The 14,879-nt window shown below is 47.6% G+C and overlaps 1 protein-coding gene across 1 annotated transcript in view; it reads right to left on the bottom strand.

The window, feature by feature from the left end:
* Window positions 1-8,390: 8,390 nt before the first annotated feature.
* The window catches only part of ITM2C (integral membrane protein 2C), a 7,286-nt gene continuing 797 nt past the window's right edge, over window positions 8,391-14,879 (bottom strand). The window contains exons 2-5 of the mRNA XM_010011508.1: window positions 14,593-14,781; window positions 14,192-14,302; window positions 10,046-10,196; window positions 8,391-8,740 (exon numbers count right to left, since the gene is read on the bottom strand). Coding sequence (XP_010009810.1) covers window positions 8,649-8,740; window positions 10,046-10,196; window positions 14,192-14,302; window positions 14,593-14,781 — 543 coding nt within the window. The 3' untranslated portion in view covers window positions 8,391-8,648. The remainder of the gene's footprint in view (window positions 8,741-10,045; window positions 10,197-14,191; window positions 14,303-14,592; window positions 14,782-14,879) is intronic.

Below are 14,879 nucleotides of genomic sequence, written 5' to 3'. Positions count from 1 at the left end.
GAAAGCATTTATACCCATGACATCTTAATTGAATCTTCTTTTTAAACGCTGTTACAAAGCTCAGACATGATCCCAAGCCTGCCTTGTGTTTCAGAGAGGCCCAAGCTACATTGCAACTGTCCGTACAGTTGTAGAGTTCCTTTTTCCTGGAGAGGTGGATGAGTATCAGTTTTAAACACTTCCTTTCCAAATGCTTCTCAAAGCACTTGAATCAGGCAACTCTCTCCCCATTTCTCAGCAACCTGGCCTGCTGCTGCCAGGAGAGGAGCCCCTCCTGGCACTGCAGGGACCTGGATGTGTTCAAGTGAACACAGACAAGTGGCTAAAATAGGGCAGGAAACAGAGTATGCTTAATTGGCCCTCATTTCCTTCTCAGGTCCTGGGCTCAGGCAGAAATGAGACCGACAGCTGTGACCTCCTGAACCCAAAATACAACTAAGCTCCTGCTAAAGATCTACTTCAGGGCTGTCACTGCAGCTGGCAGCCAAGGCACAGGGGCTTCAGATGAGGCTCACTGCTCATTCCCACTCAGCATGACAGAGACAAACACAAGTCTGCCCCAAAAGGGCTGCCATTCCACTGTGCCCAGCCAAGCAGGTCCCAGGGCCAACCACTCTTGCCCTGATGTAGGGGACAGTTTTACAATGACCTTGCCCTCCAAGGGAAACCCAACACGTTTAAAGAGAGTTATAACCGGTGGTGGAGTGGGAAATCACCTACTCGCTGTTCCCAGCCACATTCATTGCCCGAGGGAGGAGGAGGTCTGCCTCATTTACACAGTGAAGACTTGTGTGCAAGCAGGTGATGCGTGCGGTGCCGTGGGATTGTTCCCGTGTTGCTCCATCACTGGGTGTGCTGCTAGTTCTTAACGAGGAGGTTGTGTCAGCACCTCAGACCCCAGCAGGCAGCCTCAAAGGCAGCGTGCTGCAAGCCCTTTGTAGTATGTGCCCTGCAAAGGGATGTGAGCCCCCGTCAAGCTGCACACCTACTGTGCCACATCTAAAGGGGCGTTTGAAATATGTATCAGAAGCTTCTCATTTTCAGTAGCACTGGGGAAGGTCAAGGATTGGGAGCGCTCTCTGAAGTCTGGAGCCAGCACCCAGCCCCCCATACTAAGCCAATCCTCCCCAGCTAGCCTGACAGCCCTAACTCATCCTGAGACCTTGCTAATGTCATTGCAAAACCAAAAGCCACCAGCAGCACAACCTGTGACATGAGCAACCCTGCAGCGTGGGGCTGCCAACCCACACAGCCTTCCCTGCTTTCGAGCTGGGGCTGCAGGCGTGCAAAGCCAGTCTCAGATGGTTTTAAAGCCAGCCTGTAGACTAAGTGCCTGTGCATGGCTTATTCCACCCTCAAATACGTATTTTTTCTTTTTTTGGACATTATTGTTATGGCCTCCAGCGGTTATTCTTAGCTTGTATAACATCAAGACATCAGTCATATAAAACACTGCCTGAAGTTGCTACTTTCAGCATGCAACACCAAATCCATAGCTCAGTGTCATGTCCAAACCTTTCTCTAAAGGGTACTCCAATGGTCTGCATTTTCCAGCACTCCCCCCCCCAGAGACCACTGACATGGTGGCAATGGTTCAATTACCACAAAGGCTGCTACATGTCCAAAACCACTGAGCTCTACTTTTCTTTCACTTCTCAAATCCAGCTTGCCAAATTCCTTACTGATGTGCACTGATAAGTCACTGCCCACTGACCCACAGGCAGCTCCCATGCCTCCTCGGTACTGTGGGACACAGCCACGCTGCAACAGAGGGTACCTGGGGACCAGTGACAGGCGGCACCCCCAAAAACCTCTGCAAAGGGTAATGCTCTGACACCACCACTGGCATAGGGGCATTTTCAGAAGGCAGCCACCTGTATTCACAGTGCCAAAGCAAGTAAGGTTATGGCTGCTTCCCTGAGTTTTGACATGGAGCAGTATCTGGAGAAGGGGGAACGGCTCATGAGGACTGAATCACTCTAGCAGTGGCAACCACAAAAATCACCATCTGAAAAGAGTGAGGAACGAGTTGGGGCCTGATCCAAAGCCTTTACTGTTACTTTACTAAGAACAAGTTGCTCCATGAATAACAAATGGGGGAACAGAGCAACATCCTGGAGAAATCCCTCTAAAAAACAACAGATTGTAATTTGTCAGGTTTTCTCCAACATGAAGTTGTCATCTTTTTTGAAATTTCTTTCCCCATGGGAATACTTCAATCATTGCATAACATGATTTCAATTCAAACACAGATCTAAAAGTTCAAGTATGAAATTACATACTTGGCCTTTTCACATTAATTAATTCAAATGAATAGAATAACCCATTGGCTTCCACTGGAGAACATCTTTGTGCTAGCGAGAACGGTTAATTAGAGCTGGCACAAACACCTTCCACATTCACCATGAATAGCAATATTCCGAGAGCAAATATTCTCAGCAAACTTAACAAAACAGCTGATCATTCACTCTTCAACCTACCCATTTCTTCTGAGATTTTAGCAAGAGCAAAGCAGTTAAAGTGCTGGTAACTGTCAAGCAATCCCTGCACCATGTGCTCTTCCTGCTTGACTAATGCACGCAGCTCTGGCCCATCGTCCGATGTGACCCGCTTACAGAAGAGGTGCCTAAGCCAATATAATCAGCCCCAGTTGCAAGGCTGCCTTGCATGTTCTATCATCTCTGCAGTATCCTCCCATTACCTCCAGCAGGCCATTAGTCACAGCCCAGCGACAGACAGGCTGAAGCTCTGGGCTGTGCTGCACATCATCGGTCCATGTTTTGTAAGGAGATGCCCTTTGGGGACATCCCCTGCGATGGGGCATGAGGCATGTGACAACTTGCTGGGGAGAGCTCTGCCCCGCAAGACCCACCTGGGAGCTGTGGAAGAGGGACTACACAAAAGGAGACTATGGGCATGGGGAAGGTCACTTAGGGATCAGCTGAAGCTGCTGTGGAAGCAGCTCCAGCCTGAATGAAGAGATTTTCCTTTAACACAACAGAGACTGAAAGCAGCAGCTACAAGACAGCACGCAGGAACATCCCAATGGGTATTTCTGCCCAGCACTTACCTCCTTACCTGCAGACACAGCAAGTCAGAGCCAGCTGCACTTCAAAGTAAGCGGGTCTAGTCCTCATGCAGAGAAGCAGAAGCTCCCAACATACAAGGCATCGTGTACACAGCAGCCAGGGAGAACAACAGGCAGCATCGCCCTGTCCTAAAGTCAGTCTTGTTTTAAAAGATACCAGTCATCAAAAATATCTGACACACAAGGGGGTTCATCGTGTCTAACTTAGGAGACTGAGGTATGCAGAAACTCCTAAACCGAGCCCCGAAGATCATCCACGAGGGATGTTCTTACTCTCTAGGAAGCAAAGGCTCCTCATTTTCGTATGACAAGTTGGATGGATCTAAATGATGCTTCAAGCTCCAGTTCCCTCTTCAGCCTCACTGGGGCCTGTTGGCAAGTAAGGCTGAATACTGGATAGAAAATAAGAGACTTATCCTGGTGGGGTATGAAGCAAAGTAAAATAGTAAAAAACAAAAAATCAGATTGAACCACAATTAGGTTCTTTAGCTCAGGTTCTTCCAGCACAGATTAAAAAATGCTCATGTTTTGTTGACATTTTGGTCAACGTAAGTATTTCTTTTAACACAAAATGAACATGTTCTATGACCATGTTACTTGACCATTTTAATTCAGCATTTTTAGATAAAAACTGTTTCAAAACAGGAAACAGTAACTTTATTACTAAAACATTATTAGAACAAATTCTTCAGCTTAGCATCAGGAAGTTTAGCAGCTTCCACCCACCTTGTTGTGCTGTGAGGTTATGCTCACACTCAGCTTTCTGTTCATTTAATCCAGAAAACATTCCTTCTGATGGAGCCGCAGCACCTCATTGATTTCACTGGCACATTAATGCCCCCATTGGGAATTGTACTTACCAAAAGGGAAATAAACAGGCATTCACCTGAGAGATGGGACACTAACTCGGGAGCTATTTTTGTTAGATTATATAGCTGCCCAATCATGCTTTTTTTCCCTCTGGGAAGCTGTGACAGCATCTGCCACACACTTTTATAATGTCCTGGGGGGAATTCAGAACGATGGCAGCAAAATGCCTGAGAAAAACTTGTACATCCTAAGGCACATAGTTAAGTATGTATAAGGGCTCTGAGTATAGGCTTTCATTAGCTTGACATGAAGATAATGTATCAGATGGCTGATCATGTTGAGCTAAGTGGGCTGCAGTCAATTCCCAGTAAAGACAACTGGAAGTCTTATAAACCATAACAAAGTGGGAAATGCCGAATTTTGGGTATGTACATCAGGGAGCCGACTCACAAGGTAACACCGGACAGATAATTTTCAGTCTTTACAGCATAAAAGTGGCCCAACAATCCCTCTTCATTCCCAAAGCCAAAAAACAGTTTGTGGAGTATAATACCAAGCCAGTGTGAGCAGTGCAGCCCTTCAGACACCCAGCACACCCTGTGGACCAGCCATCCCACATCCCTGGCAGCAGTGGGCAGAGCTGCTGCATGGGATGCCTGCAAGCACAGAGCTTCCCATGCCTCGTGGCATCACCAGTGGTGGCGTTCCCATTGCCCATTCTTCACTGCCCCTTCCCAAGGGACCTGGCAGCCCTCCTGCCACCTGCCCAGAAGCATGGGCCATGCATCAACAAGATGCATCAAAAAAACCAGCTCACCATCATGCTGGTGAAAACACAGGTCCTTCAGCCCCCATGCTGGAGCCAGTGTGGTCCATTGTGGCCAGAACATTGCTCATCCCAAGGCTGTAGAAACCCCAATGGGCTGCACTTCATGGGATAGGACTGGACTGTAAATGCTATGTAGAAGACTTGTAACAAATAAAGAGCTTGCTGTTGGTTTAGGAGAGACACTGAGGTCCCTCCCCTCAAATGCTAAGTTAATAGGATTCCAGCACACTTCAAAATAATCCACCAGAACTCGGCAGTGGATGCTTCTAGAGTTAAAACCTTGTCTTACTGAGCACTGCCTGGGAAAGCTAAAAAACCACTGAGCCATGCTACAATATGCAAGTATTAAAAGGTAAATTGTATTAGGTGCTACCTACCATCACAGTAATGCATATCTTGGGGTTTCAACTGCACCTCTGCCACAAAAACCTCTTAAAGCAGGCTTACTTTGCCTGCTTTAATATGGGCCACTGTTCAAATAAAGTAGTCTTTTTGCAGAGCATGAGCAGGATTAGGAACTAGAACTGACTTATTTCGTGCCTCCTAAGAGGAAGGAGCAATGGACGCAGCCTCAGGAAATGAAAAACCAAACCAAGAGAGTATGTTCAAAAGAAAATGCAGAATTCCAGAACACAAGCTGGTTTCTTTTGCTCTGGGGACAAGGTGGCTGACTTACTGGTGACTAGATTTACTGAAATGCATCAGTGATGTTCTTTGTATCAGCATTTTGACCTTCAGAAGGTGAACACATCTGAAGAGGTCGGCTTCCCCATGGGGTAATGCAGCGTTGCCTCCTTAGCCCAGTGCTGATGGAAGGAGAGGGCCATCAGGCAGAGGTGGCTGGGCCAGCCTGGGAGAAGAGGCCTTGGCAAACATCGTTACTGTAAGATGCAGCTCTCTTCTGCAGAACCCCAGTAATGGAAAAAGCATGCAGATACTGAAGACGCAAATGCAAAATGCAGCAGAAAGTACTGTAACAAGCAAAACTTGAACTTCCTCACTGACTGACCAGAGACTGATTGAGGAAAGAGGATCAGCTGAGTTCAGGAACAATATTCTGACACTTCCCTAGCAGAAAGATGAAAGAGGGGCACAGAAAGCTCAGGAGAGCACTGAGGGAACCACGTATCTGTGTGCAACAAGGAGAGGAGGGAAGCCCTTCAAAGACCTGCCCCACAGAGCCAGCCAGGGGGCAACAGCAGGCTTAGGACATCTGCAAGCAGACAAATGTCTATGTAGAACTCAGGCAGCAGGAGAAGCAGGGCTGAGCATGGAGGTCAGACACCTACCATCAAGCAGCAGAGGTACCTTGCAGCTTCACAGACCTCAGTTTGGCAGCAACCGTCCCACCATGGGCTGCCCTTGGGTGTCCCAGGGAAGCGGAAGGACAAGGGAAAAGCCCTGCAGAGCCTGCAGACATGGACAAGCTCCACAGTGGGCTGCTCAGCCACATCCCCACACAGCTCTCCCATCCCCATGAGGAAGGGCCTCCACACTGCAGCATCCTCCTACTGCCCAGCTCCAAGATGCCACCAGGCTGTCCCCTCCAGGGCAATCCAGCTGCTGCCTCCCATGAGCAACAGCTTCATGGAAGGCACGTGCTCTTCATTCTGAACAAACACACACTGTACAGATCAGAGGTAAAAGATTTTATTATCCCATGGATTTTTCCTAAGAAGTAAGAGTCCTACCAGACAAAATATACAAAGCATCTTATGTTTTCTCTCTAGACAACTGCATTCTCATTGTATGAAACAGTGACCACCTTTAAAGAGACAAGGTTTGTCCTTACAGCTGCGGGATTGCACAGAGTTAGCATATTCAATGACCAGTTAATTCATGCAGAATCAGAAGGAAGGGGAAAAAAGGTCTGTATGCTCACCTGAGTGCAGGCTTAGGCTCCTAGAAATAAACTCAGGGCTTAAATTTACCAGTCTGCAGCACTTCCATTAAGGAAACCAATCCTCTTACCCACTTCTTCTCATCCACTCAGCAATGAAAGATTAGGTCTAGCAGCAAGTTACCATTGGAAAAACACAACACTAGAAAAGCAAATACCTCTCTGGCAGTGGGAAACCTTCCTGACCAACCTGCATGAGGTACACGTAATTCTTCATTTTACATCAAGCTTAAAGCAGAATGAAACCAAAGCGTCCTCCTCTACTTGTTAAAACTTGACGTTTATAGACGACTCTGTTTATATAGAAAAATAAATTCTCAGCACTAAGGACATACTAATACCTATTGCATTACTTGACCATTTAGAGATCCTGCTTTATTTTCACATAATTAACTCACTGTATTATTACTTAAAAGTTTTACTCTAAAACATATTCACTTTTTTGGTTGTGCTGAGTTAATGATTGTACTTGCATTTGCTTTATCCTTCCTCTTCTAAAACAACAAGCTGTGAATTTCAGCAGATGGTGAACAAGTCCAGATTTGCTGGAAACCAGTTAACAAGAATGTGCCAAGCTGAAACTCACTCCATTCTTTCAAGCCAAAAACCTGCCTTCATTTCAAGAGCCTAATTAGTTTTAACTATATTTATGGAACAGAGGGAAGGATATTTAATTACTCGTCATTTTTTCTGTCTGATGATCAACAGAAATGTAGTTTCAATCACACAATTCCTCTGCAGTATATTGATCAGGTGAATCTTGCCTCGTATCAATACCTGTACTAGAATGGTGCCTGCAGATAACATGATACACTGCTGGACTACAGGAAGCACTATGAAACCAGCTTTCATCAGAGGCGATAAACAAGATTACACACATTGTTAAAAACAGTGAATTAAAAAAATCTGCTTCTGCACTTGCCAGTAACTCCCAGCTCTGCTGCTGACACCTCTTTGTATGTAGGCACGGCACCCCATCCGCACACAGATGGGATCTCGACAACTCAGGAAGACAGACGCCATGAACATAATCTTCCCAAGCAAGCAGAGCTGGCCAGGACAGACAGAGGGCTGGAGTTAACCACCCAGCTCTACCCACAGCCACGGCTTATAGAAGGGACATCAATGGAGCATTGACACCTCACATCCAAGATTCACCTCTATTTACATGGGCAAAGCAACAGCAGATCTGCCCAGGATCCACAGCAGCTCCAACTGTGTGTTAGAGGAAGGGCTACACAGCCTTGCACTTCACCTTCTGCTTTGTGGCAGGGGAGCAGGGACATGCTGTGTCATTTCTGTCATTCCCAACCCACCTCCTTGCCCTGGCCTCCTGTCCACCCTGAACACCCACCAGGATACCCTGCATTGCTCCGTGAGTCACACTGAGCCATGTGTTCAGGAGGAGATGTGAGGGGTGACACCAGGAGCCATAAAAACAACAAAGTGGTTGCTTTCAATGGTTGAATACCTGGTCTTCATAGGGACCACCACAGCAGGGCTTGGGCAGAAACGCTCCTTCTGCTGAACTTTCTGAACCACCCTGTCTGTAACCTCACAACTATTATTTTCCTAAGTGCATCTGGTTACACATTTCTGGTCACTACATAAGCACTAAACCAGTAGCCCTCGTCTTGTGCATACACCACCTGTCTCAGTGCCGAGGCAGCCTCCAAACACTATACCAGCCTGAAATCCCTCAACCTATTTCCAGCACTCCTATTTCTCGGGCATCCCTTCTACACCTAACTTGCTTCCAAAGAAGATTCCCATCCTGTGGTATGGAAGAAGCCGCATCTACTCCCAGGTTATCTTTCACCACTGTGTAAATTTAAGCCCAGCAGGCGTCTCAGGCAGGTAACGGGGAGAGAAGAGAATCCACTGTGATGGACCCCAGAGGTTAGAGCTGCGTAAGCAGGGGAGGGAGTAAAAGAAATAAGACAGATTACCATGTCTAAAGAGAGGACTGAGAGCATGTGTGTGCAAGCAAAGCCAAGGAAGGTTACATCTGGAGAGTGGCTTCATGACTTCCCACAGATAACGGTTTCGACCACAAAAGTGTTTTCAAAGTGACGAATGCGATGACAGTTTCCAGCCTCACGTCGACTGATGCCTAAAAGTGATTAAAAGAGAGAAGAGGGGAAATTCAACCAATGATAATCTGTAAGAGCTGCAGCAAGTGGGGGAAGGCAAGCAGATGAGGTGCAACTGCTGAACACTGAAATGCAGGAACAACACAGCCCATAGGAAAAGCAGCATAACGTGGTCTTTGGAAGAACAGCCGCGTTGTCTGGGCCATGGTTCTGCAGTAACAGCTGCCATGAGCTGCCTGGAAACAGCTGGTTTCAGCTGACAACATCTCATCTCAGTGATATCACAGAGACCAGAAAGCCTCATGAAACCAGCAGAAGTCACAGGCTGGTACAGACCACAACTCTGAATGCAGTCAAGGAGAGCTTAAAACAGCCACCTCTCCGTAGCCGTCTGTATCCCCACTGATCCTGCTATGGCCCCAGCATCTCTGGGAAACAAGGAATGATCCCCATGCCCTTAAACTGCAAGACCTCAACTCTTGGCAGCTCTGCCAGACAGGTACTCCCTTCTTACAGCAACCCCAGTGGTGCCCTGCTGACAAACAGGACAGCACCAGGGCTGCATGAGCGCAGCAGCTGGCATGCCAGCAGCCCTGTGCACAACTGTGCAGCTCCCATTGGGAAAGCAACCACGACCTACAGCCATGGAGACTTATGCACCCTGCTGCTTCCCCAAAGGCCCAAACCCAAACTGACTACAGGTGAGCCTTTAAGTACAGCAGTATCTAAACATAAATAAATACAAATACTGCACTCCTCCTGCAAAATACTGCTGCAAAACACTCCCTAACGGAGGGGTTTGCAGCAATATTACCATTTGTATATAAGATACATATTGCTGATTTTCATGAAATCATTTTAAGGTAGTCTAATTTTCCCTCTTGACAACTTTTTCCATATTATTAGGAACTTAATTGATTAAGGGTAATTTGCAGATCTGCTCTGCTCTGACTAGCTGCCACTGAGCCAGTGTCTCCATTAGGGAAATTCTCCATACAGTTCCCACCAGCACCACTATTAGTTCAGCCACAGGAGCCCAGAGGTAAAGGACTTGCTGGCTTCTGCAACCATTATCTCCATGTTTCTACTAGGCTGATAGGCAACAGAAACACAGCAGCCAGCACCCATCTGCAGCAGCAGCATCCCAGGTTTGGGTTTAGATGAACCAGATGAGAAACGCCTTCAAAGATCTCCTGTGTGCCTACACCCACAAGGAAATCTCCCCTCTTGCCATGAAGAGGCCAGCATGGCTGAAACAGCAGCAGTAACAACTGTGATGCTGGGGGGAAGCGAGTCAGGACAGCTGAACGTGGCAAGGCTCTTACGTCTCCTCGTGCTCCTCCGCTTCAGCCTGTAGGTCTCCTTGCCGCTGCAGAGGCGGTAGATGAAGGAGCCGAGCTGCTCCATGTCACTGACGTGCTCGGTGGCGATCATCTCCTCCTGGATTATGTATGTCTGAGGCAGGTATGTCCCTTTCTGAAATGACACAGTTTCCACCAAAATAAAGCACAAATGGTGCCATGATCTCCTTGAACAGAACTGTCTCACAGAGTGCCAAGGACAGACACACTGGGAAAAATCCAAGTTTGATGGCTCAAACTCCACTTACTGCGTCCAGTTAACACAATTCTTTCACCTTGCAGCAAACTGTCCCATGCTACTAGCCCAGAGCACACAAAACTGATTAGATCCAAAAAGTGAATGGATGAAGCCAGTGTAGGATCAACCCTGTTATAAACTAACACCAGTTTTAAAGGAGGGCGTGCAGAGCTTTAACTTGGATCCCTCCTCTCTGGAGAGGGATCAAGACTCAACAAAAATCCCAGGAACTCCACTGAAAATGGCAGAAATCAGAAGTGTCAGCCCTGCTTGGGTTCCAACAGCTTGCTGAGTATTCCACGTTTCCCCCTCCTCTTTGTTTCATTCAGCACAGCCACAGTGATCTCCTGCCCCTATAGCCCACAGTAACAAAGACTACATATGGGCCATGGGCACCACATTCAATCACACCACCCTGCAAGGTCATGCTAGGTGCTCAGGGAACAGAGAGCTCTCAGCATACTTCCATCACCCCACAGCCATCGTCCAGGGACTCTGCGGCAGTGCAGGGAGGCAGCCCCCAGCAGGGAGCAAGCTGAGGCAGAGCAGGACATGCAAGCTCCCTGCAGTTGGGGTGGAGGTCACTATGAACACCAGAGTAACGAGGAGGCTGCCTGACAAAGAGACATGGCAGAAAGCCACCATGGGCTGGAGAAAATGGGGTACCTGGGAGCATCCCAAGGAGGGAGGCTGCCACTTTTCCTGCAGGAAGGCATTGCTCTACTTGGCATTGAAGACTCTGCAAGCTGATTCCTGGGTGCCAGGCCACCTTGCAGTTCTCTGGGCATTGGTAATCATAGAATTATACAATAGTTTTGGCTGGAAGGGACCTTCAAAGTTCATCTAGTCCAACCCCCTGCAGTGAGCAGGGCCATCTTCAACCAGATCATGTTGCCCACAACCACACCCAGCCTGGCCTTGAATGTCTCCAGGGGTGGTGCATCCACCACCTCTCTGGGCAACCTCTGCCAGTGTTTTACCACCCTCAGTGTAAAGAGTTTTTTCCTCACGTCCAGCTTAAATCTCCCCTCGTTTAGTTTAGAACCATCACCCTCTGTCCTGTTGCAACAGGACCTGCTAAAAAGTCTTACCCCATAATAAGCAGCTGTGTTACAAGTACAGCTTGGGTTGGCGGTCATTTCTGAGCACACTAGATGCTAACCAGGCCATGAAGTAAATAATCACTTCTGGTCCCTTTTCCTTAAGAAGAAATAAAAGAACTAGCAGATCCTGGGGCCAATATAATCAATGGGAAAAGCAAGCAACAACAGCACGATTTCAAATACTACCTCTTCAGTTTCCACCACAGGACTGGTTACCTCCATAGAGATGTACCTGGAAACGCATCGTCTTTGTGCTGTGCTGCTGGGCTGGCATATCCTGCTGGATCAATAAAGCTCTCCTCTGCTGGAGGACTAGATGATTAGCGGAAGTTTATCCTACACTAACATGACAGTTCTGCAAGAAAGTCAATTATTGATTCTCGGTGGGAGAGTGCAGGAGAGGGCATTCGATATATGCAGTTACTGGCAGGAGCTGTCACATTAACACCCAGGGCTGGGGCTCAGGACTGGCCACATCCCTGATCTGGTGAGAGGGCTTAGAGAGAGACACATGCACACAACCCATTTCTTCATTATTTCAGATTTAAATCGCTGTGGCAGCTGAAGTAGTCAGGAATCATCACCCCTCTGTGGCAGCACTGTGCAACAAGGATGATACCTTCAATTCTCTGCCAAGAGCTTTAAGAAAACTAAAGCTCTGAGCATCTTGCACTCTGAAAAAGGTGTGGACTGTCCATCACTTAAGTGGTTCATCTCCCAGCTTCCTGGTGCTGCACAGGGGAGCATCCCTCCATCCTTTTCTCTTCAAGACTTATGCCGTTCTCGAAACTGACACACCTATGCAGAATAAAGCCTGCAAGAAGCAGCAGAGCTGCCATTTACAGGCAAAAAAATCAGATACAAGAGGCCTGGTAATGCATACATGGTGACAGCCACACTGCAAAGGGGCACCCCAGCACCAGGCTGCTCAGGGAAGAAAGGGCAAAGGGGTTTCTGTGAATCCCTGTGCTGCCACAGTCTGCTGGAGCAAACCACTGATGTTTATTTGCTGGACTGAGGTTCGGTCCTAGAAATAAGACTGAAGCCACTTAAAAACTAAACTTTCAGCTGGAAATCAGTCTCATTCTTTAGGGACTCGACTGGATTCAGAGATGCAGAGAAAGCAAAAGTCTCCGACTCCAGGGACCAACAGTAGTGGGGCAATTCATCAGGTGATGAAGGTCCCTGCAGCAGGAGGAAATGTGCCCCCTCTGCCTGACACAGGCCACCTGCAAGGCCCTGCCTGTGGACATGAAGATGACAGGCTACGAGAGAGAGATAATTCATCTGGGGAGGGACCTCAGGGCTTTACCCAGTCTGGTCTTGAAATCCAAGGATTTCAAGATGGCAGCACAATGGGCAACCTGTTCCACTGCTTCACGGGAAAAAACTGTTTCTGAGCTCAAGACCAAGCTCAACAAAACCAATGTGCCTAAGGTGGCCCCAGATAGACTGGACACCTACTCATCCCAATAATCAGAAAGATATTTAAACTCATACCTGCTTTGTGCTTTCTTTAAAGAGATATGTAAGACCATACACATCAGCCCATTTTTATTGTATTGCAACCCCCTTTTAAAATTCAATTTCTGATAAAGACATAGTACAATTTTCACTGGCTCTAAGTTTATATCCGTTATTTTAAGACCTGACCAGCATTCCCAATCTCTTGGTTTTTCTTCTGGGACTCTGCTGTCAGCTTGTGTAACCCTGCATTTTCCATTTCCCTCTGCCCCACGGGCTGGTCACCTGCCCTGGTCAGAAGCAAGTTGTAAGTAAATGCATGTCACACACCAGCAGGGTTCCCAGCACAGTTGACAGATGGTCACAGTGCATGAAAGGACTTGCTAGGAAACAAACTGGGAGCTGGACAAGGACTGGAGATCAGTCATCTCTAAAGGCACAGCCTTTTGCCTGTGAACCCCTACGATGTTCATCACACAGCGTGTAGCAGCAAGTGAGCAAAGAGAATTTAAGAGAGAGAATTAGACTGTTGGTTTCATTCCCTTCCTTTTCTTTTCCTTTCCTTTCTTTTCCTTCCCTTTCTTTCTTTTCCTTCCCTTCCTTTCTTTTCCTTCCCTTCCTTTCAAACAGACCCTCACAGAAGGGAGTAAAAGACCCAGGCTCAGTGCTTGGTTTTACCTTCAGAAGGCTGAGATAGATACGCACCTTCTGCAGTCTTAAAAATCCTGTTTTGCCTTTTTAACCCTGCTGTTAGGATTAAAGAGCACTCTATTTAAGATGACTGCTTTCAGTCAGGGGCTTCTGAACTGAACCAAACTCCTGGTACTAAACCCAGTTAATACCAGCTGCGAGCAAAACCATATGAGCCCAAGTGTGGTGCTGTACTCAGCACAGCAGGGAGGGCAGCACAGATTCTCCCTCAAAAGGGTGAAAGCTGAAGGCCTGGTACTCCCTGAAGGCCACCAAGAGCTCTGCAAATAGCAAACCACAGCAATAACCACGGTAAGAGCGAAAGGAGGGAAATGTTTCTTTCTTTGATTCCTACAACCAATGAACACTGGAGGGAAGGAATCTGTTGCTTCTCCATGTCACCCTTGTCAGGTTGATCTGTCGTGCCAGTGTTATTGTGCTGCCTGTAAATTCATACTCCAGCTAAATCCATCAAAGCCCTCGCTCTACATGAAGGCTCAGCTCTGGCAGAGCCAAGGCTGACTTAGACCAGTTTTGATTTCCCATGGCATTCCAGCTGGCACCCACAAGCCAGCTTCAGGAGAGCATGCAAAATAAGCAGGACTGCAGCTGTACCTTCACGTTAACCAACAGCTCCCACAGGTTGCGAGGGGGCATCACGATAGTGGTGTTCAGCTCGATGACGTAGCATTTATCCAGCGTTATGTCATGATAAGCTGTCAGACCCTGTGTTCCAAGCACAGAAAATAAGGAATTGAGCCCTTCGCTATGGAATGTGGCTGTGAAAACAGGTGAAAAGAGGGAATTCAGGGAAGACAATAAAATTGCTTTACAGCAAACTTGTCCAAGGACCTCCCTACCAAGCAAGATGAGCAGGTTGGAAAACCTCAGAGAAGGTCTTGGGAAGGAGGACAGCTCAGTAATAAGATCATCATAGACATATTGGACAACAGTGATAGCATGGTGCTGGTGCTCAGCCCCGTGCTACACCCCCAAAGGCCCCAAGAGCTCCTTACTCGCTGGAAATCATGGATGATATCGGCAGGGTCACTCCCTCCAAACCGTGGCAGCGGGACATTGATTTGCTCATAGTTCTCCTCAATGTAGATCTTGACGTCCTCGTGCAGCTCCAGCTGCCCTCTGAACGGTGAGTACAGAGAGTCTTCGTAGAGGACGCCGCAGTGAAACACGCTCTCACGGGGCAGCTGTGGGGATGAGACCCAGGTTAGAGGTACACCTCTCATACACCCCACATCCCATGAACAGCTGCAGCAAAGACGGGAAGAATCATACCCACACTGGG

The sequence above is a fragment of the Nestor notabilis genome, unplaced genomic scaffold, assembly GCF_000696875.1.
Source record: "Nestor notabilis isolate BGI_N333 unplaced genomic scaffold, ASM69687v1 scaffold3343, whole genome shotgun sequence".
NCBI classification, from domain to species: Eukaryota; Metazoa; Chordata; class Aves; order Psittaciformes; family Psittacidae; genus Nestor; species Nestor notabilis.
This window is presented reverse-complemented; position numbering and strand designations above follow the sequence as displayed.